Source organism: Dendropsophus ebraccatus, chromosome 15, assembly GCF_027789765.1.
Source record: "Dendropsophus ebraccatus isolate aDenEbr1 chromosome 15, aDenEbr1.pat, whole genome shotgun sequence".
NCBI lineage: Eukaryota > Metazoa > Chordata > Amphibia > Anura > Hylidae > Dendropsophus > Dendropsophus ebraccatus.
Genome location: NC_091468.1, coordinates 37,805,544 through 37,830,080, shown reverse-complemented (window position 1 = coordinate 37,830,080; position 24,537 = coordinate 37,805,544). Strand labels below are relative to the sequence as shown.

General features: G+C 43.2%; 1 protein-coding gene across 2 annotated transcripts in view; it reads right to left on the bottom strand.

Annotated features, from left to right (window-relative positions):
* The window catches only part of ABHD12 (abhydrolase domain containing 12, lysophospholipase), a 68,476-nt gene that overhangs the window by 5,430 nt on the left and 38,509 nt on the right, over nucleotides 1-24,537 (bottom strand). For both annotated transcript variants that reach the window (XM_069954685.1, XM_069954684.1), the window contains exons 2-8: nucleotides 13,451-13,575; nucleotides 11,961-12,066; nucleotides 9,792-9,911; nucleotides 9,376-9,406; nucleotides 7,616-7,661; nucleotides 2,934-3,063; nucleotides 428-465 (exon numbers count right to left, since the gene is read on the bottom strand). In XM_069954685.1, coding sequence (XP_069810786.1) covers nucleotides 428-465; nucleotides 2,934-3,063; nucleotides 7,616-7,661; nucleotides 9,376-9,406; nucleotides 9,792-9,911; nucleotides 11,961-12,066; nucleotides 13,451-13,575 — 596 coding nt within the window. The remainder of the gene's footprint in view (nucleotides 1-427; nucleotides 466-2,933; nucleotides 3,064-7,615; nucleotides 7,662-9,375; nucleotides 9,407-9,791; nucleotides 9,912-11,960; nucleotides 12,067-13,450; nucleotides 13,576-24,537) is intronic.

Here is a 24,537-nt window from a genome sequence, read left to right as displayed (position 1 = left end):
CGTGAGACTTTTAAATAGAAGGAATTTACAAACATAACTAGTTATATGTATTTAACAAGTTCCAAGGCCTCTTTTTGTGGTCACTCAATAGGTGCCTTCTCTGCTTATTTCCAAAAGATGAATCTTTCCAGGCCATGTGAGGTGCATGGATTGATACAAGACACAGCTATGGTATTTGTAACTAGCCGTGCACCTTAGGGTATGTTCAGATTGAGGAATCCGCACTGAGATTCCAGAACTTCTCCGTGCGGATTCTTCAGTCTGAATATACTGTTAGTATCCATCATGTGAGTGGGATAGATTGTCATCCCCGGTCATGTGATGGAGCAAAGAATATATTATATTACTTATCATTGAATAGGCTATATATTAACACAACAGCACCTGTAGCAAAACCCTACAAAAGAAAATCGCATACATCACATACCTCTTTCGCACAGCCTCCTTACTAAATTTGTAGCAACCCTACAAAAAAAGAAAAAAAAAAGAGAATACAGTCGGTGAGCACTTTATTACTGAAAAGCATACAGCCTGTAGTGATAATAAATCTCAGCATGCAGGAGTCACCTCACAGAGTCAGATCTCTATACATTTAGGTAAACATGTCAGCTTATTGTCAGTACACAGCACTGCCTTATATCTACAATATAAGATCTCTCAGGGTGGACTTCCTCTATGCTGAACGCTGTGACAAGACTTCACTACATTTCCCCCTTAGACCAGAGACACAAGAGAAACATAAGAGAATACCTGTATCATTTGCCTCCCCCCCCCCCCCCTGGACATATGCATAGAAGTGTTACATTGAATGTTGAATGGGCTCTGCCATTTTAAAAATGTCTGATATGTCCTCAATATAAGTCAAACTTTTGATGAGTCTGGTTCTGGGTGTTCAGACCCCTCTGTAAGGTGTACAGCTGAGCTCGGTACTCCCCGATTCCCTGAGATCTCTGTCTTGCTCTCTGTACAGCAATGCAGGAAGGGCGGCAAACCAGGATGTGAAGTGCTCAGCCGCACGCTTCTCCCGGCTCTATCTAGTGATCAGCGAGGGTCTGAACAACCAAAACTTGTGAACTCTCTGAGAAAATTACAAATAGAGAGATCCAGGCAGGCATCACAGATAGCAACCAGGGTGCTAGTCAACCTGCTAGAAATTGTACAACAAAGAACAAACCCAGAGAAGGACAAGCAGGTAAGTATAGACTGCACAACCAAATATAAGGTAGAATACCAAAAGTATCTTAGTTATACACATAAAAAAATAAAATAAAATAAATACAGTTACCTCAGCACTGGCTCAGATAAAGCACAGGGTGTCCCCCTCACTCCCATATAATATGTAAGAGAACATTATGCACCAACATCACATGTACAAACAATAGCAGCATCACATAAATAGAAATGGATTTTTTTTGTGTATAATTAATAACAACAAGATTTTGCTATTCTACTTTATATTTGGTTGTGCGGTCTATACTTACCTGCTTGTCTTTCTCTGGGTTTGATGAGTGAACATGACCCCAAGGGTAGAGGCTGGGGGTGAGTGTTGGGGAGGAATGGAGAAGAGAGATGTAAGAACCTGAGGTGTGTGTAGGGTGTTTGAGTTTTTGCTTTTTTTTCTCTCTTTTTCTACACCGCTACCTGCCGAAACATAGGAAAGTTGCCTATTGTTGAGGTGACATAGTGAAAGTGGATATGCGACGGACTAAGGTATTATAATTAATGTGACTGTGTACAGAGGAGCCATCTCTTCAGAAACTGGTACTAAGAATAGTGTAGGGGGTTAGTTTTTGTAGATGTTTGGGTGGGGATTCTGTGGTCTTCTTTGCTGCGGCTGAAGTTGTCATTTGGTAGTGGTTACCCAGGGGGGTGGCACATACTGTTTGTAAATTCAAGTTTCACACCAACAATCTTTACAATGAGATAAAACTAATGTGACGTAAAGGATGGGAGAATTGAAAGGGGGGGGGGGGGCAGAGGTGTGATTTGGGTCTGGTCTGCCGGAGGCGCCTGGCTGGTAAAGCAGATAAAGTGACGGTGGGCTCATGTTTGTGTGTGTAAGCTGGTTCCCTTACATTTTCTCATCTGTAAGTAATAACAACTGGATGTATTGCGTGGTCTGCATCAAATGGAGTATCTTGGTGGACACGCTGGGTTGAGAATGTCTGTTTTGGTTGCTTAACGGACGTATTACTTGACTTTGGTTGCGAGGGCTGCCATGCAGTCCGGGCCATAGATGGGAGACCATGGAGTTGTAATATGTAATGTGAGGGGGTGGTGGATATTGGGGATAAGGACTCTCACAGTTTTTCAGATAGATAATAAAGATGGGTTTGTTCCGGCGTGGGAGGGGAGGGCCCTCTGGGTAATAAAAGAGATTGGTTGTTGGTTGGGTTATAAATTGTCAATCCATCAGTAATCCTGACATAGTGTCTGTGCTGGGAATACAGCAGTCGTTATTTATGTGGGTCCGACGCTGGAATGCTAGGGGACTTTTTCTTTGTTTCTTATATTTTTATTGGTAAATGTGTTTCTTTTTTGTCTGTTTCTACAAAATAAAAAAAAAAAATAATTTAATTAAAAAAAAAAGGTGATGAGTGAAATTACTGATCGCTCAAGTTGGTCCTAAACTGAACCCTTGGCATTTGACTCCCGGTAACTGGAGAAGACAGATGCTGCCCTAGGGCTGTCAGGAAAACACTGATACAGCATACAGACCATGGCTGTATCCATGTTTTCCAGGACTCCCTATGCAGCTTTCAACTTCTGCAGCCATTGTAAATCAAATGAGTGTTCGGTTTAGGACAAACTTGAGCATTCGGCAAGTTCACTCATCGCTAATTCTGGATTCTTCCTAATTTCACATAGGGTTAATAAAATACCAACAAATTACAAATAAAGAGTGAACCTTAAGAGAAATGTTGTTAGTTTACCCTGTGCCTAAAGAGTGCCCCCAAATGTACACAGGGTTGTCTCCACTTCTGGCTTTTATCCAATCAAAAACATGGAGAGCGTCATAGGTCATTCCAGTCTCCGACGGAGAGCCAACAGAGTCACCCCATCCTAAAAGAAACAGAGAGACATGTGAGAAACAGAGAGAACGGCTGACTGTGGCCTAAAGGAGATCATAGATCAGTAGAGCATTCTAACATACTGTAGTTATATACTCTATGGACTTTGGTGAGAACCAGCGCAACACCCGGAACGTGTATGTCTCTGTAGAACTATTTGGAAAGCACCAATGATTTGTATACACACAAGAGTAAAGCTGACGCACACCCGTGACACATACACAAGCAGCCATGCAAAGCACCAAGTCATAACCTACTCCAAGGACAGTCAATTACACATAGAAGAAAAGAGCTGAGTAATGCGCCTTAACATTTCAGCATCTTATAAATATAGTCTCCCTGGCAATGAGGTCCATCCATCAGGGACACGCTGTGAGCAGTAATAACAGGGAATGGGCCCTGCTGGATTAATAGCTCCCTTGATACTCTCAGTAAGGCTGGTTTATTATGATGGTAATGTGCGCCCACGCCGGCTCTTTTCTTACAAGCAGCGCTCTGTACATTAATAGCCTCCGACTATTCCCTCAGACTCTCCTACTCCTCAGACTCTCCTAGTGAACATACTTTGGCCTATAAGGGTTATTAGCGGCATATATTCGCACTTTGTATTATTTCAAACCAACGTCAGTCACAGCGTCTGCGATACATCTCTGGGGAACACACATCACAAAAGTTACCAAAGGTTTAATACCAGAAACACAACGTATCTTTTCGTAAAAATTACAGCCATTGTTGCAATTGGCAACAACGGCCGTACTTTTTACGGAAAGATACGTTGCTTAGTCTTCTATGGGACCCCGGTCAGAGGGTATACACATAGTATACGCTCCGGCCGGGATCTCTCACGGCGCCGTAAACAACTGACATTGAATAGCGGCTGCAGAAAACCATGTCAGTGCACACTATGGAGAGAGTGGATCCGGCCGCTCGTTCCATAGTGTGCCGTGGGGAGTTTTGATGCTGGTGCGCACGGATGCGCCCGCATCAGAACACTGCGGTTGAAAAGATCATCGGAGCTAGTACTGCAGTCCCGGCCACGATCATCTTTTCAGAGACCAACCGTTCTGTGACCCGGCCGGCCTAATATGCTATGTGAACATAGACTTAAAGTGGTACTCTGGCGATTTTTTTTCTTGCAAATAAACTGGTGTCAAAGTTATTTAAATTTGTAATTCACTTCTTTTTAAAATGCTCAAGTCTTTCCATACTTATCAGCTGCTGTATGTCCTGCAGGAAGTGGTGTATTCTTTCCAGTCTGACACAGTGCTCTCTGCTGCCACCTCTGCTCTAGAGCAGTAGCAAATCCCCATAGAAAACCTCTCCTGTTCTAGACAGTTCCTGTCATGGACATTGGTGGCAGCAGAGAGCAGACTGGAAACTCCACTTCCTGCAGGACATACAGCAGGCTTTTTAAATAAAAGTAAATTACAAATCTATATAACTTTTTGACCCCTGTTCATCTGTAAGAAAAAGATTTTCAGCGGAGTACCTCTTTAATATTCACAGCTAGAAGGTGGGTTTCACACAAGAATAACATGGATTTTTCACAAGTTCCAGTGTGACAGGACCTGGAGCTTCAATACAAACATAAAAATGGAATTACACTTGTGTGAAAACGGCCATAAAGTGAGGCTGTCTGTAGATTTATACTACCCAAATTCTGCAGGGTTTGAGAGAGAAAAACCAAGCTTTGCTGTGGCACTCAACATAAACTAAGCCCCACCCCCACTTCCTGTGTTCTATCTTGGTATCTGTAACTTGAGACAGGCTGAGTCTAACAACAGGCAGTGGACAACAAATTGCAGGGAAGGGAGCCACCTAGTGGTCAAGATATTATACCTTTATGGGGATGGAGTCATTTTTAATAAATAAAGTGATTTACAAACATGTTAGGAATCACATGGGAAAAGTGGTTTGTACAAACACTGACCATTTAATGCTATGCCTTTTGTTAAGATATAGGAAGATGCTCTTTAAAAGAAGCATGATGTCACACCTACTCTAATCTTCCATCCATCTCTAATTTGGTAACCCAGCACTTTTTGTTTATTATTAACTAGATAATGGACATGAATGGAGACCCTTCGGTATCAGTTCATAAGGATGCTGGGAAAGATTCATTCTTCTTTTGTGTAAACCAATAATAAATTAGCTGATGCAGATGTTGGCATTGCAGATGTCATTGGTGTTGGCGTTCATTCAGAAACCGGTCTAATGCACGTACACAAGACAACTCCCATTAGTAAATCTGCAATGTCAAAATGTTTCTTTACTTTGACTTCCTCTTATCAGGGTGAACTGACAGATCAGCTTTCTGGATTCTTCATGAAGAAAAGGTAATAAAGAGCGGGTTACTTTGACGACCTTGTGTGCGGTTATTGAACAGTGATGTACGGGGATCACATTCTCTGTAGACAATGACATTCTGCTACATCAGCACAAGTCCGCGCAGATCTCTATATCGACACTGGAAGCGGTCAAAATGACTAAAGGATCTTTTTCTGGTGTTACTTTCCTCCCATGTCTCTTGGAAAATTCCAGTGTGACCCAGAATACTAAACTGCTGGCAATGTCCTAATGCAATGTCAAATATAAAGCTTTAGTATTTTTAACTAAAACCAGGAGCGGGTGCAAAACACGAACAAAGGTTAAGGAGTCACTGTCGTATTTTTTATTTTTTTTTGCAGAAATCAATAGTCCAGGCAATTTTAAGAAACTTTGTAATTGGGTTTATTAGCCAAATATGCCATTATCTGCATTTAAAAAGCCTTTTCCCAGGTCCCCCCCCCTCCCTCCACTTTTCCATCCACTGCAAAAAAATCTGGAAATTGTGACTTGTTGCATCAGACGGACCCAGTCTGTTCTAGGGAGAGGGGAGGAGGGAGTTAGCAGAAAGCTGATAACAGAGGATTACAGGCACGGAGCTGGGTGACAGCTGTAATCAGAGCTCAGAGAGGTCAGTGGTGACTGTCAGAGGAGATAAAGGGTGAGGTATTTGTAGATTAACTCTTTGTTGTCCTGTTTTGGTCTTTTATTTAGCTCTCGCCATAGGAGAACAATGAAGACAGGGTGAGAGCTACAAACTGCTTTTTCATGATAAAAATGCATTTTTCGGCTAATAAACCCGATTACAAAGTTTCTTAAAATCACCTGGACTATTGATTTCTGCAAAAAATAAAAAATTTCACGACAGTGACACTTTAAAGTTTTTCCATTATAGTTTCACTCCTTGTATTGGCTAAAAGTACTGACCAAAATACTTGATGTGAACCTAGCCTATTAAAATATATATGAATGGAGATATTTTTGTTGAAATGCACCAATTCACCTGGGGCCAAGTACAACCGTGAGACCATAAACACTGGTTACTCATGTTCCATGGAACGCGTGCACCTCCACTGCAGGATTTCACACTTACATTTACTAGCGCTATCACATTACTGAAGTAATAAAAGGGCACTTCTCATTACAGCGGCACAGGTCAATGCAATAACTGAGTGGTGTTGTTTCTCGGCTGACATTGCAATAAGGTAAGTTACACAGCAAGGTTGCAGGTGATTTGACTGATATTGAATTAGAGTAAAATTATTAAAACTGTGTTTAAATAAAACCTTTAAGAATGTGGAATGATATGGAATGCTAAAAGTGACAGTGACGTGAATCTCGGTGACAGAAGACTGAAAATTGACAGAGGTCCAAGTCTAGACCGTAATGTATGGTATTTTATAACAGGACTTCCTCCCGAAATGTATATATGGCCATATAAAATTAAAGCAGGAAATAGAGCTATAGCAAATGTTTAGGCAAGTCAGGAATGACTGTGATAGCCATAGTGTATTGACCGTACCCAGGATTCTCTGCTACTGAATGTGGATGCTCAGCAGCTGTACACATGCGCAGTAACGGAAGACACCTAGTGGCCATATGTCTAATGTTGATTGCTGCTTTGTTGCAAAATTGGCAACAGGAAGGGCTTGTCACTCATGATGAGAATTCTCAGAAACTAATTATCGAAAGTCCTCCTGTTAGCATGGTCAGTCAATAGCTGAAAGACTGATTTACCAGCAATTTCTATGATAATTAGATAGTGACAACCAATATGGCTGCCCTGACTGTTGTTGTAAAACATGGCCAAAGCAGCAAAACAAATCCAAATGCAATTAAACATAACAAAACTGTAGCTAGTGGTCTTATTTCCGCCCCTTCAGGTAACAATCCACTTGGTGAAGTCGTCCTTAAAGTATAAATTCTAGCAAGTTTTGGTGTAGAGCCGAGCATATGATGGAAAACCTCTCAGCGGCACAGCTTTGTTCCCCATTATACAGAGCCCTGATCCTCTGTGTTCTGCTCCTCAAAATAAGCTACTCAGGATCATCATGTGACCTGCAAAAGTGCAAAGCTAAATCACATGTTTCCTATTCTGTTCTATTTTAAACTGCAAAACTCAACTGCAAAACTCAGCCTAACCACAGACTGTACAACAGCAAGCACTGGTGCGTATAGTAATGGTAACACATCAGTGTATAAGCACATCGGTCTCTCACCTCTGTAGTCGAATGAGATTACATGGTAGCCTAAGGAGCTGAGCACCTAAAGAGGGATAGAAGCACAGAAGACGCATGTAACACAGAAAAAGACCACACTTCATTACACACTTCTACAACTCTTCTTTAAGGGGGTAAAAAATAGTTTTTAAATCAACTGGTGTCACAGAGTTACAGATTTGTAATTTACTTCTAATAAAAAAAAAATTACATGCCTTCCAGTATGCAGGAAATGGTGTATTCTCTCCAGTATGACACCATGTTCTCTGCTGCCACCTCTGCCTGTGACAGGAACTGCCCAGAGCAGTAGAAAATCTACATTAAAAAAACTTTTCCTGCGCTGGACAGTTCCTGTCATGGACAGAGGTGGCAGCAGAGAACACTGCGTCACACTAGAAAGAATACACCACTTCCTGAAGGACATACAGCAGCTGATAAGTACTGGAAGACGTGAGATTTTGAAATAGAAGTAAACCACAAATCTGTACAAACTGACACCAGTTGATTGGAAATAACCTTTTTATGCCAGGCTACGCCTTAAATTTCATTATTATAGCCACATGTACTAGAACAGTGCTTCTCAAACTATGAGGTGCCCGCAGTTAGTGAGACGCAGCTGGGGAGGCAGTTTTACTAAAGGGACTAGAAGATGCACAGTCCTTTCCCTAATTGCAACAATCTCTGGTTTAGGAACATTACGGATTCATTTTGTTCCTATATTAATGTTATACAGAGATTACAAGACAAATGAAGGGTAGACTGAACAATAGTTTTTATTCTTGCAAGGTCTTTAACCATCCTCCCAGCATCCTCTTGGTCAGTCGGGTGAAGCCCAAGCATCATTTTATCTGTTGGGTAACGCTCCAGTAGAAAGTTTGAGAAGCTCTGTAATAGACTACAAGTGTAACACCATCTCCAGCTTGTGTCATTTGTAGGTGCTAAAGTGAAATGATGGCCGCCTCTTGCCTCCACAATGCAGGTGTCTACCAGTATTTGGAACATTACATTAAATCACATACAACCATCAATAAAACATTAATTGTCCCTATTCTGTTCATACCCAATCTTTAATGTCCAAGGTCTGCTTTTAAAGAGTGAACTTCGCCTGAACCACAGTGTGCGGCATTTGATTACTAGTGGCTGAAGAAGTTGGATGCAGCCCTAAGGACCATGGGCCAAAGCCTGTTTCCATAGTTTCCAGGACTCCCTAGGGCTGCATCCAACCTTTTCAGCCCCCAGTAATCAAATGCTGGACGCTCCGGTTCAGACGAACCATATCCAATAATAATGTATAACGCATTTCTGAAAATACATTTTCATCCAAGGACTGTCGCAACAAACGAGGAATTTTAACCAGTATTGTTTATATATACACGATGATATGATGCAAGTAATTGGGTCAGATTAGATTCCTTTACTATGTTAGTCACATGTGGTGTATCTAAGGTCTAAGCCGATTACCTAACCTACTATAAGGCTAGACACCCTTTGACACAGATTAAGAAACTTGATCATGACAGTGACCTAACTTTTGGCTTGTGCACCGCACCAGTGACTCGTATGTCTTCCTGCTGAGACAGACGTCGGTTCTTGTTTCAAGTAGAAGAAATGTGCAACCCGTTCTATTTTCATTATTAAGCAACTTTTCCGCTAAAGTTGCCTTAGATCTCATTTCAATGTTAACATTTATCAAAAATGAATGAATAAATAAACAAAAAACAACAACAACAACAAAAAATAATAAATAATTATATAAATACCTTATACAGCTGTACTCTGTGATCACCTCCTCTGTGGAAAAAAAATGGGGAAAAACACCCTTTAAACAAAATGCTCATTAAGTATATAATTAAAAATTTTGCTGCACATACATTTCTTTTCTTAGGTCACATGCAGACTTAGTGGAATATTTCCGCCATGGCTCTCACCATGGCAACTCCGCTGAAATACCTGCATGTGTTACCTATGTATTCGACCCCCTATACATTAAAGCTATGAAATGTGCAGTGACAATAATGGCATCAGGGAATTTATGGAAAGCGCTTTGTTCCATTTGAAAAATTTCCACTACATGTTGACCAAAACCCCAGCCACATGTATTGTACTGTGTTTTGCGAGAGAACACAAAATTTTAAGTTTAATTTTAAGTAAAATTACAAGGGCAAAAAAAACTTACCGGGTGCCGGCGTTGCCATGTAGGTAAAGAATTACAGGATAGTTGGTAGACATCACTTCTTCATACCATGCTTGGTCTTTTCCCTGAGCATCTTTCCACAGGACAGCAGGAATGGTGTGCCTGGATTGACAAGAGGGCATTACTTACACGGTAATACATAAGTACATGAGCGCTATCATTATTGTAGGATTTCTTGTTGCTTCCTGCAGATGTAAGTAAAAAAAAATCATCAAAATAGAACAAAAAATAGTGGCTGGATATGGTCCAATGGTCGGGAACTGTCAAACATTTCACCTCCCTAGAAGCTATAGAAGATGGGGGCAGTGTGCCAAGCCCTGTGCAAAAATTACTGAAAGGTTTGAAAGTTTAGTTTATCTGCTTGCTGTCTCGTTGCATTTTATAGCCTACAAATTAAATGGAGACAAAGGTTTCTGACAAGTTTACATTCTGCCTCAAGCACAAACATACAATGGGGAAAAGACAAACAACTCTGAGCCCTGGGTAAATAAGAAATGACTATACTGTGTCACTTCTGGTTTTCGGTCCAGGAGGCCTAATGCAGTAACCTTACATGTCCAAACATATGTGATCATCTAACCGAAAGCTTATTATCATTTTGTTTATTTATTTGCTTAAAGACGCCAAAATACACTCTTATACTCTGTAGTAAGTCCTTTCTAGGGGTCTGAGGGGTCGTCCTACCATCAACCCTTGTCACCTACAAAAGTGTATGATGGGGAAAGAGGGGAGGTCCATTAGGCCTCCACATGATCTTAAGAACGGGGTGCCAGAGTCTACCTTCAGGATGAACCAGCAGTCAAGCATGCACACTACCTCTCTATTGGCTGCGAATATAAGCAAAATGGCTCATCTAATGCCATCATTTCCTATGATGCCTATGGCTTCACAGAAACCTAAGGGCAGAGACCATGTTTGCTTTGCTTTCAGTTATTTGTAAATGCTGCAAGTAACTGGTCAGTGAGATAGCGCTCCTGTTCCCTTAGGGTATGTTCACACTGAGGAATAGGAGAGGAATTTTAAGCAGAATCAACACTTCATTTTACACATATTCTGCTTGAAATTCTGCCCGTACAATATGTAAAGAGCAATGTCACATTTTGCGCAATGGGATTTCTACTCCGGGAAATTTACCCTCTGGGAATTTACCCACGCAATGTTCCACCACGGATCTACTTTCCGCTAGATAAATCACATAGAAATCATTGGGGCTTTAAATTTTCCTTGCCTATTCGTCAGAGTGAACATACCCTAACAGTGCACTTCACTTCACATGAGATGCAGCTTCAGTGTGTATCCATGTATCCTCCTGTCAGCTTTTACAAACAGGAGGCAGGGAAGGCAGTGTCACGCAGCATCTTAGGGTATGTTCACACTGAGCAAATACGGTGGAATTCCGCAGCGGATCTCTCTGCCGTGGAATCCCGCCGTGCTCAGTGTGCCGCTGTGTGTGAATGAGAGGGCAGATGCTCCTCCGCTGCCGCCGCTCTCCGCTCAAAGAAGTGACTGTCACTTCTTCGAGCGGAGGCTGCAGAGGAGCGCGCGCTCTCCCATAGACGGGCTATGGAACACAGACAGGTAGGATTCCGCGGCGGAAAGTTCCGCCACTGAATTCCACCTGTTTTACTCAGTGTGAACATACCCTTACAGGACAAATCTGCACACCACAGAGAAGAGTCATGAGAATTATACCAACGTGTGGTATCATTTACTACATCCCTGCTGACCTTAGATAAAGCAGAAATATTTTCAGCAGCACTCTGTGTAATGGGGGACATTCAGATTGAGCTTATTGGGGAGGAAGGGGTCTCAGAACCCACAGATGAGCTGCAATAAATCAAGTTACGCGACTAGAATATGCTGATGAGCTTAGCATTAAGCATCCAATTTTTTTTTCTTTGCTATAGAGCTTTAAAAATCAACTTCGTAACAGTGGCCTTATCTGAGTTGCTCTCTTCATCAATGGAGAGTCCTATGGTTGCAGGGGATTTCCATCCCATCAGCATAAAATAGGCTGTAATAAATAATCATAAGGAGTATATCCACATAAACATTTATTCCTCATCAGGTCACAATAATCCAGTCATTCCCGAACACCATTAACTGGTCATACAATCTAGTCAATACATCAGTAATAGCAGCTCCTCTTACCAGACACCAATAGATACATCTTCCTCTGGATGCAAGTAGAAATTACAAGTGTGGTTTAAACCTTGATCCTCAGGCCTCTTCAGATCAATAAAATATGGAAACCTCACTGAGAGAAAGGGAAGACAACATTAGGTCCCATACATTAAAAATGAACCAAACCAAATGTCTTACAGTACCATGCATAGGATAGACCCAGTGTTTGATGATGAGGAGGAGGACGACAATGTAAATATTGCCTGCAAAATGATGTGCACAACTACATCACTCCTAAGCATCAGCACAGGGCAGATTGAGGACTACTACTTTTCACCATTACGTTCACAGCCAAAGCAAAGTGCATGTGTAATAAAACATCTGGAATTTGCCTGCAATAAAAGGTCTTACTCAGATCACGACTATGGGCATTTAATAGAGGTGGGAAATCAAGGCGGGAAAACAGAAAACTCTACAGTAGATAACTGCAGGGACAGTCCTTATATCGGGTCACTATGTGATGGATCACTGGTATGTACATGCATAATAAACCTTTCATGACTGCACATTAGCACAGGTGCAGAGCATAAAGGTCTGCCAATTTAAAGGGAACAAGTTATTACTTTTAAGCTGCCTGAAACAGGAGTCATCTGGGTGGTCCCTGGCTGCTTGAGGCTGCCCCATTGGACTTAACTGATAGATCCTTTTCGACACCTAAACATGGATAACAGATCTATCAATCAAGGCTGGTTGGGCAGAAAAGAAGCCACTAGGGACAATCCTGATGTTCAGGCAGTATTAATGTGACAACAGGTTCTCTTAAACTGGTTTCTCCATGGGTCATGTCTGGAGCTGTGGCTCAGTCCCTGTTTATTGTAAAATGTTTATGCAGCTTGTCATAAAAGGTACAGGCTAAAAGGGGATATCCAGGTGTGAGGACTTTTTACATAAGCCAATTATCGGCAATAAGTGTTCCTAGAAACAAATACTCATTCAACCCATATCTGGTCCAAGTAAAAGTGTCGTCAATAAGCTAAAGAGCGGGAGACATGCGACCGATAACAGTGAATGTGAAAGGCCTCACGACTCATCATGCCATGAAAAGGCACTGCAAACAAGTGTTGATCAGTGCTCATTTGCAATGCCTTTACAAGGCACGATGAATCGAGTGGCCGGATGTGTGAACAGTCTCTGTTTGCGTCTTTGTATGGCCCCATATCGTGCTGTGTAAAAGAACCCTTAGAAAAACATGGCCCCTTTCTTCCAGAAACAGTGTCACCCTTTTTCCTCAGTTTGGGTGCGGGTTTTGTAGCTCGGTTCCAATGAAGTGAATGGAGCTTAATTGTAATAACACACACAGCCTGGGGACAGGGGTGGCTTTTTTATAAAAAAAAAAAAAAAAATTAGGTGTATTTTTTCTAATTTAAGATAACCTCTTTAACATTACAATGTTTCCTAAACAATGCACATAACCCATCCTTAAAGCGGCAGTGACACAGCAATGATCTAGCTCTTACCTAGATTTAGAAAGACGAGCTGAGTTTGTATTGCAGGGCATATCTTTACAAGGAATGGAATGGCTATATAAAGACCAACTAGTGCAAATATAAATGTCCGTAACCGGGACCACAAGCCATGACGCCTAGAAAGAAGAGAAAGAAACATGTCATTCATCTGATGACAACCAGTCCCACATGTCAGATTGTTGGCAGTGTTTTACCTTTTTATGTCACAAACTAGATTATAAACTAAAATCCTGAAATGTTGAAGTTTTTATTCTGGCCACTAAGCCTGATAAGAAATGGAGACCTTCTGTTCTGTACATTCTATGTACTTTCCTGCATTCTATTGATCAGTAGAGGTCCCAGTGCCCGATCTGCTATTTGGCTACCATCTTGTTGATAGCTTTCCTACTTAAGAATACTCCTTTGATGCCAGATTTATAGGATAGGTGGCATAAGGGCGGAAATCCACATGTCAATGTGAAGACCAACCAATACTTCCGGAAACAAACCACACGTATCATAAAAGTGCATATATATTTATTTATTTATATTATACACATACATACACATTTGCTGCAATGCTGTTATATGCGGGAATTGTTCTTTTGTATTTTAAGGTTTTAAAAATGGAAAAACGGTGATAAATTCTCTTGAATAATTTAAAGGGTCATGACATCAACCAACAAACCTCAAACGGCAATAATAGCTGAAACCATAGAAAGGCCAGTCATGTCTCTATATCATACTTGTGATGTAATAACTATACGGCATCTGAACACATGAAGTGGAGAGATACTTGATGGCAATGACTCTATTGCTACAAACTCACTTATACAAGAGAAATGACCTTCCTATGGAGCCCTCCACCACTCCTTATACAGTTCCTGGAAGGGTTTTCTCTATAAGCGGCGGATGTTATGGCGGCTATCAATAATTATGCTCTCAATGCTAATAAGATGGATAAGTAACATTGCATGTACAGGACACAGCCGCACAGAATCCGGCTCTTTGTTTCTAATGGAAAAGCAATTGTGACATTTAATCTTCTGCTGGAAAAAAATAGGCCAAATCATTAAGAGGAGAAAAATCCCATTATAGGCGTTCAGTGTCTCCGCTCCCCATCTTTGTCTATGTACACACTTTCCAGATTCTCAGAACTTAGAGGAGGAAATAGGGAAAATAATACAGAAGCAAGTATTTCAGAAAAAAACTATTTACAGATCGAGTGGTGCAAGAAAGGTGCACACATTTGTAAATTACTTCTATTTAAAAGTTTCAAGCCTTACGGTACTTATCAGCTGCTGTGTGTCATGCAGGAAGAGGTGTATTCTTCCCAGTCCTACACAATGCTCTCTGCTGCCACCTCTGTTCATTGCAGGAACAAATCCCCATAGCAAAACCCTTCTACTCAGTTCCAAAGAAAGCTGTCACACCACCACAGCAAGAAACCAATCATGTTATGTCCCATGCAGAATTACACCCCTTCCCTGCCACGCTGCCCGCCTGGCACCACATGTTGCACAAACAATGCTGCACAGATGCAGCTTTCCTCTAAAGACATTACTGACAGGCATATCACATACCTGCAGTAGAGATTAGCAATGAGCACGACCAAAACAATGTACAGAAATGACTAAAAATATTCCTCGGCAGACAGCCAGGAGGAAAATGTTAGCCTGGTTAAAGATTAATAAGGAAACGTTTATGTCCAAGAAAACGTCCACTACAAAAGCAACCTTCAGGACCAGTCATCCTGGCTCCTTCATGTGAATGTTCTGGGATCACCACCGTACTGGTAACACGTCCACTTGGCACATTGTAAAACAACTATTGTATCATGAGAAAACTATCACTGCAGTGACCTTATTCCTGATCCTCTGGGGAAATATTACTGCGGAGTAAACACTATTTACTAGGTTTGCCATCAAAACTTGTTATACACCAAAAAGAACTGGGAGGCACCACTGCTCATCCTACCCAGACATAAGGGCTGCCCTCACAGTGATGACCCCAGTACTAACCCAACCATCCAGAGAGACGCTCATACTGTGTGATAAAGGCCACCGGCTTCCCCAGAGGACACAGACTACCTGACTGATGCTTCTATGTCACATCAGTGTCCCCTCCCACTGCCCTTGCCCTATAATAAGACTCTAGGGCCACTTATGTTAGTGGTTCTGGTGGGGATGAAGACACTTGGGTTCCAGTATGGAGGCCTTGTGATGTGTTGCGGTGGTGACATACTGCCCCCTACTGGTGTGATGATCTGGGGAACTCCTAGTAGTGATAAGAGGGACACTGACAGTCACACACGAAAAGTTTTAGTCAATTCTATTCACTCCTTCTTGGGTGTCAATAAGCGTAAGTGAAGCTAGAAGCAAACAGGTGTACGTCCAGCTCCTGTTGTAGTGACTGTAAGGGAAATCTAAGCAATGAAAACACAAGGAATGCCAGGTCTTCCCATCTGCTGCCAAGATACCAGGGAAACAGACAAGTCAGCAATATTGTAGCAAGGCTGTGATTTACTATAATAATCAAATCCTAAAAATACCCTGCGTCTGGCAGATGCTGGGAGAGATGGAGCACCGGATGGAAAGCATCACTTACAGGTTTATCTCCTATTGTCACTGGATACTTCTTACCTGCATTTGGTGTTGCTGCTATATAACTTTTTGGGTCTTTTCTTTCAGATGCACCAAACTTTATTATTTTGAGTACATCTTTAACCCCTTTATGTCCAAGGTCATTGATGCACATATGCCCTGGTCACAATGAAGCAGCGTTGCCTTTTGAGAGCCATAACGCTTGTATTTTTCCACCTACAGGGCTAGTTAAGGGCTTATTTTTTGCTCCATAATCTCTAGTTTTTATTGGTATGGTATTGGTGTAGTATGATATTGGCGACAGTGGCTGCCTGTCATTATGCCCGGCTTCCGCGTCACTGATGTCTGTGGATCCACATAATAAAGCGGCACCCGCATACATTAAAAGCCCCTGCTGTTCAGGAAAGCATATATATATATATATATTATATATATAATAAATATATGTTCCTACTGCACGGAGCATGTGTAGGTAAATTATATATATATATATATATATATATATATATATATATATATATATATATATATATACATACACATACATTTACACATGTATTGTGGACATAAAGGAGTTAAAATCCCATTCTTACATCCAAGTGAAATTCCCTATTACACCAACAGATTTCTTTGACAGATTTTTGCAGCCAAAACCAGGAACGGACTATAAACAGAGATCAGGTCATAAAGGAAAGACTGAGATTTCTCCTCTTTTCAAATCCATTCCTGGCTTTGGCTGCAGAAATTTGTCAGATAAATCTGTTGGTGTAATAGGGCCTTTAGGCCGGGTTCACACTATGTTTTTACAGCCCATTTAAAGTATTCATGAATATATTTAACGCACACAAAAACGTGGTCAACCACGTTTTTGTGTACACTAAGGCTGGGTTTACATATATAAGTTGGCATCAGTTGCGTTTTTTGCCTAAAAACTGACCACAACTGATGTCACAACTGATGCCAAAAATGCATCAGTTGTGATCAGTTTTTCTATCCGTCTTTTCATTAAAAACCATCAGTTGCCATCAGTTTCCATCAGTTGTCATCAGTTGTCACAAGTTGCGCTCATCAGTTGAAATTTTTTTCCCCAGTATGTTTTCCTGTCATTTTCAATGGGATTTGCGGGGGAGCGCACGGGGGCTATATACTAAATTGGGGGAGCTCACAGGGGGGCTATATACTACAAGGGGAGAGCGCACAGGGGGGCTATATGGGAGGGGGAGAGTGCACAGGGGGGCTATATGGGAGGGGGAGAGCGCACAGGGGGGCTATATGGGAGGGGGAGAGCGCACAGGGGGGCTATATGGGAGGGGGAGAGCGCACATGGGGGGCTATATACTATTGGGGGAGAGCGCACAGCAATGCTGTATACTAATTGGGGGAGAGCACACAGGGAAGCTAAATATTACTAGGGGGGCAACAGGGGGGCTATATACTACTGGAGGAGAAACAGGGGGGGTGATATACTACTGGGGGGCCAAGGGGGGACTATAGGGGAGGGGGAGAGCACACAGGGGGAGATATATGTTTATTTTGTGTACTATTTGACTGAACGCCGGATGCCAGAGCCGAACGACATGCGTCCTGCCCGGCGAGGCATCCGGCGCTCTATTCCATTGTATTGGTGCGGCGCCGCATCACCGGAGCGGCGGTCCGCCAGGACGCTGCAAGATGCGTCCTAACGCACCGACGGTCCGGCGATGCGGCGGCCACTATTTCCTGCCGCACATTTTGAACGATCCCATTGAAAACAATGGGATCAGTTCAAAGATGCGTTTCCCTCCGGCGCTTTTCTCCTGCGCCGGAGGGAAACGCCGCCGCACCGCCGGACATATGTAAACCCGGCCTAAAAAAACCAAAAAAAACAAAACAAACAAACTTCCGTTCTGACCCATTTTTCAATGATGGAAGTCAAGGGAAAAACGGATTCAAACGGATTGCACACAAACTTCCGTTCTGACCCATTTTTCAATGATGGAAGTCAAGGGAAAAACGGATTCAAACGGATTGCACACAACTGCATCCGTCCCCAACCCCCCCGTCCCCCCAAGATGTATATGTTAAACCAACTGCAAAAAAACTGTGTGAACCCAGCCTTACACCTGGCTTTTGGCCATAATATTTCCTGAAAGAAGAAAAAAATTGTGAACAGGGCATTTACATTGTTCATGCAAAAAAATTTAGTGCTAGTGTTATAAGTGCTCACATTAGGAAGACATCTCAGGGAAGCTGCTGTAAATGAACACGATATGATGCCAGGCTGACAGTGCGCGCCGTCACCTATTTATAGAATGCAATATGTTCAAAAAAAAGCTGTGAGGAAAACCTGGGGAGAGGGCATTGTGATCAGGCGGCGTGCCAGGGCCCGACTGCCATCAGCTATGATCTCATTCTACACATCCTGGAGTGCACTTTTCTTATTTGAACACATTTGCTGCTTTATGACAAGGGAGTAGATGCACAAAAACAAAGGGCTCCGAGGCAATGCAGCAAGCCAACAGCGCTAAGCACCGAGCCCCCCAGGAAAATAAGGCTGCAGCATAAGAATTTGGGGAGGAAATATCAGTATTGTATGCACCATTTTTGCCAGCAGGCATGCATCTTTGGAGAGAGGTCACTTGACTGACTACACCTATAGGATGCCAAGGGTAGACAGGGAGTGCATCCATGTGGGGGCTGAAAGATTCCCATGTTTGGCATGCAGGAGGCATGTGATGCTAAAATACAGCCATTGCGTAAGAGGAGTTAGGATGTATACCATCTTGTATATTATTTCTGACATCATACCCAACCAGACGCTTTAAACTGCAAAGTTGTGTAAATGTTGGCCTGAGCTAGTGAGACTACATCTCTGGCATATAACACAGGTAATGCAATGGGGTTTCAGTTGCCATAACTTTATAAAGTGAGTTATAAACTATACCGCCCCTAAACCACCGCCACAGTAATATACAGGATGGCGCTGGCCGTTTATAAATGAGACTCTGATATCAGCCTTTCAGAGTAAAGGAAAAGATAAAAGTTATAAAGTAGTGTTTGCTCTATACGAATAGTCATGGTGGTCCTGATCTCCTCGGGAGTACAGAAGTCTGGCAGCCTCCACAGCTTGTGCAGTATACTGGCACTGTGCTATACTGCAGTGATTTTCAACCTTTTTTGAGCCGCGGCACACTTTTTATACTTAAAAAATCCCGGGGCACACCACCAACCAAAATGGCACAAAATGACACTAAAACAGTACATATTATACATATAGTTAATAATATAGATTCTAAATGTATTTATACTCACTCAGTGTGAAACCTGGGCCTGTTTTCTTCTCCCCCTGTGCTTCTCTCCCCACCATACTTCTCTCCCCACCATACTTCTCTCCCCACCATACTTCTCTCCCCACCATACTTCTCTCCGCTGTTTCTCTCCCCCATCCCCATGTTTCTCTCCCCCCTGATTCTCCCCCATCCCCAGGTTTCTCTCCCTCATTGTTTTCTCCTGTTTCACAGGGGCACCATAGTTTGGGGAACTTTCCCCGCGGCACACCCGACCATGCAGGGCTCCAGATGGCGACCAAAATGGTCGCCAATGCGACTGACTTTTTGCAAATGGCGCCCAGATTTATTAATCTGGGCGCCATTTGCGACTGGCCCCGGCGGCGGCGCGCTGTCTCTTTAAGATGCGCGGCTGATGCGCTGATGCGCAGCTGCCGGGGGTGTCCCGTCCTATCCCCGGCAGCGCGGCGCATCAGTGAGCTGCCTGGGGCCCTGACTTCCGGCACAGGAAGCGCGCGTCAGAGACGCTTCCTGTGTCAGAAGTCACAGCCCCGGCGTACAGAGAGCTCACTGACGCGCCGCGCTGCCGGGGATAGGACGGGACACCCCCGGCAGCTGCGCATCAGCCGGGGACAGCGCCTGAAGAAGAAGAGGATCGCCGGGGGAGCGGGTTGTCAGGTGAGTTTGTGTGTTTGTTTTTTTTTAAATATTGCTTAGCATAGAGGAAAGGGGGGGGGGGCATCTATAATGGGGGGAAGAGAAGGGGGGGCATCTATAATGGGGGGAGAAGAGGGGCCATCTTCAAGGGGGGGAGAGGGGGCCATCTATAAGGGGGGGAGAAGAGGGGGCATCTATAATGGGGGGGGAGAGGGGGCATCTATAAGGTGAGGGGGTATCTATAAGGGGGGGAGAAGAGGGGGCATCTATAATGGGGGGAGAAGAGGGGGCATCTATAATGGGGGGAGAAGAGGGGGCATCTATAATGGGGGGGGAGGAGGGGGCATCTATAATGGGGGGGGGAGAGGGGGCATCTATAAGGTGAGGGGGAATCTATAAGGGGGGGAGAAGAGGGGGCATCTATAATGGGGGGGAGAAGAGGGGGCATCTATAATGGGGGGGAGGAGGGGGCATCTATAATGGGGGGGAGGAGGGGGCATCTATAATGGGGGGGAGGAGGGGGCATCTATAATGGGGGGGGGAGAGGGGGCATCTATAATGGGGGGGAGAGGGGGCATCTATAAGGTGAGGGGGAATCTATAAGGGGGGGAGAAGAGGGGGCATCTATAATGAGGGGGAGAAGAGGGGGTATCTATAATGGGGGGAGAAGAGGGGGCATCTATAAGGGGGGGAGAAGAGGGGGTATCTATAATGGGGGGGAGAAGAGGGGGTATCTATAATGGGGGGAGAGGGGGCCATCTATAAGGGGAGGGGGGTATCTATAAGGGGGGGAGAAGAGGGGGCATCTATAATGGGGGGAGGAGGGGGCATCTATAATGGGGGGGAGAAGAGGGGGTATCTATAATGGGGGGGAGGAGGGGGTCATCTATAAGGGGAGGGGGCCATCTATAAGTGTAGGGCAAACTGGCTGCAGACACTGGGAGATAGATATATGCACAATTATTATTATCAGGGCCCCTCAGGTGTCTGTATTGTAGGGGGTCACTTGCATTAGTCACTAGGTGAGAGATATATCTGTCTATATACACATCTTGTGGGGGGTCACTATGGCTGCAGTCATAAGTCTAGCTCAGTATGTATAGACTGTTGCAAGCTTTTAAAGGGAACCTGTCACCCCCCGTGACGGGGTGACAGGCTCCCAACCCCCCGTTAGAGCCCCCTATACTCACCTCATCGCGCCGGGTCCCGCTTCTGAAGATGGTCGGGTCACGGAGATCTCAGCCGCTGCAGCCCGGCGCGCACACTGAGAGATGAGTCCAACGCTCATAGAGAATGACGGAGCGCTGGACTCTCCCATCATTCTCTATGAGCGTTGGACTCATCTCTCAGCGCGCGCGCCGGGCTGCAGCGGCTGAGATCTCCGTGACCCGACCATCTTCAGAAGCGGGACCCGGCGCCATGAGGTGAATATAGGGGGCTCTAACGGGGGGTTGGGAGCCTGTCACCCCGGCACGGGGGTCGACAGGTTCCCTTTAAGTTCAAGTTCAGAAGAGTAAGCCTCATTAAAAGGCTAGCCAAGTGAAGCTGAAGTACTGAGTCAGACTGTATATGGTTGTCAGACTGGATATGGTTGTCAAGTTGCAAGTTTCCATGTTGAACGTTTTCAAACTAAGAAAAGAAAGAATCTAAAGGAGGAGGAGGAGGAGGAGGAGGAGGAGGAGGAGGAGGAGGATGCTGCCGCGGCCTCTGCACACAGTAAGTCCCATTTAACATAACATTAATTTTACATGGTTTAAAATGTTGGCGACCAAATATTCTATTTGGCGCCTAAATTTTTCAGGTTAGGAGCCAATGGCTCCTAGGTAAATTTTTTAGTCTGGAGCCCTGCCATGTGTCGCGGCACACTAGTGTGCCACGGCACACTGGTTGAAAATCACTGCTATACTGTGTGTATGGTCATTTCTGAAGAAACTGCCTACAAATGCTAGGAGGGTGCCTGGCAGACTCCATGACTTCTCACAGGGAGCACATACGTCTATAAAACAAAGAGGATAGACTTTAGATAACAAAACTATAAAGTGGTGTCCAATGTGGGCCCTGTTTTCCCTGCAATTACAAGATCATAAAAATGTGACAAAATGCAAAAAGAAAAAGAAAAAAAGAAAAATCACTGAAAACCGTAGCATGTGACCTTCAGGATTGCAATGTATTGATGAGTGTTTTGCTACCTTGAGGAAGGTGTCTGGACTCCTTACCTGACTGTGCATTTACTTGTGAGTCGCTTAAAAACATAAGTGACCCGAACAAGGTTATAACCCAGCCGATGGCGACCTCTCCAAATACAGGCACTGCTGATCTGCAGGTTATCCCTTTATTACAGACAATGGAATGACCACAGGGAAAACTTTAGAAACTGAAGAAGAAACCTAATCATTTTAGCAGTTAAGTGTGCAGATCAAGTTTTTCTAGTACCACTGGCCCTAGATAGACAGGATATAACAGCAGCCCTGCAGACAACTTTGACCAGCTCATATTATAACTTACACTGATCCCAAGCATAGTTATAGATTTACAGCCAGACCTCTCCAGAAGACCATAGGATGTGTGATAAAGTATCTGATCAGGACCGGTAAATATAGTGGACTACAATGCTTTGCAAACTTCTGTAGTCTTACAGAATCGTTCCGTGTAATAAACAAAATGATCAGCCAATGATCGTTGATATAGGTTCTGACCTATAATTGTCGGCCACCAACCAGGCATTGCTATGTGTAATAGCGGTGCGCGGCCGGCGGCTGACGATTTGCAAAATAAATACATTACCTATCCTGGGTCCAGGGCTCCTCTTGCTCCGCTTCTCCCTGGGTCCCGCGCGCTGCAGCTTCTGAGCGGCCTGTCTTAGCTGACATGCCACTCAGCCAATCAGAGGCCGGGACCACTGCGTCCAGTGATTGGCTGAGCAGCCTGTCATTTAAGACAGGCCGCTCTGAAGCTGGAGCGTGCGGGACCCAGGGGGAAGCGGACTGCAAGAGGAGCCCGGGACCCAGGATAGGTAATGTATGCCAGTTTAGCAAGGGCTGCAAGGACATCGGTAATAATGCAGCACTTATTAAACGATTATCGGGCCGTGTAATAGGCCCAGTAAATGAGCGCCGATCTAGCAGATCGGCGCTTGTTTACTGTTGTTATCGGGCCCCCATCGGCCTGTGTAATAGTACCCTTATAATGAGAGAATGGAGCAGCAGCATGCATGCTCGACCCCCACTCCACTCACTCTGACAACTAGGAATCTTTGTTTTTTGTTATCAATTGGGGCATTTGTGGTCAGAAAATTACATTATTTTCTTCAATTCAGACCCAAAATATACATTTCTTTGGGCTATTCACTTAATGACAAGATGAAGGGCATCATTACAAAGTACAATTGGTCCTGCAAAACACATGCATTTATATAGATGAGCCAATGGGAAGAATTAAAAAAAAAAAAAAAATTAAAAATGAAACAAAAACATTGGCAAGATCCTTAAGAAGTTAATTCCTAAATCCCTTTGCAACAAATGACAGTACATGGAGGACAGAGCTCTCAATCTCCTCATCCAGTGCAAACAAGACACAATCTGGCCGTGCGGCAGTGAACAATGGAAGGAACAGCCTGCTCTTTTACCTCGTCTCCTCTTGGCATTAGGAGCTGCACCGATAGATCTAACACTACACACCTTGTTTACATGCTTTGCATCCTTTTGTATCCACTGCATACGTACTGTAATAATACTAAAAATAGATGGAAGACAACCGATCAATACAAACCGCTTTACTCTAAATGTATTGTCACCAAGAACTGAGATACATGATGCTGTACATTATCACAGAGGAAAGATAGGGAGGTATCTAGCTGCAGGCAAAACACTGGCTATCTGAAAGTCCATATTAACATGTATTAAACCTGTGTTCCTAAACCTGGATATCTAGCTGTAGCAAAACTACAACACCCAGCATGCCCCGACAGCTGCAGCTGGACTATAGAATACTATTATACTACTATAATTCCCATTCAGAATCCCATACAAATCCTGACGGTGCTGCCATACACGATTATTGGGCTTGTTATCATGTGTATCACACAAATAATCTCTATGTAATGAACCATACGTAATCCTACGTAATATACCATATGTAATGCTATGTAATATATAATCCTACATAATATATTACGCAATGCAATATTCAATATGTAATGCTTTGTAATATACTATTGTTTACGTAATCCTATGTAATTTGCTATGTAATATACTATAGGTAATCCTATGTAATATGTAATCCTATACGTAATCCTGTGTAATATTCTATAGTTAATCCTATGTAATATACTATATGTAATCCTAAATAATATACCAAATGTAATGCTATGTAATACATAATCCTATGTAATATTCTATAGTTAATCCTATGTAATATACTATATGTAATCCTAAATATACCAAATGTAATCCTATGTAATATGTAATCCTATACGTAATCCTATGTACTATTCTATAGTTAATCCTATGTAATATACCAAATGTAATCCTATGTAATATACCAAATGTAATCCTTTGTAATATTAAAGTTTAAC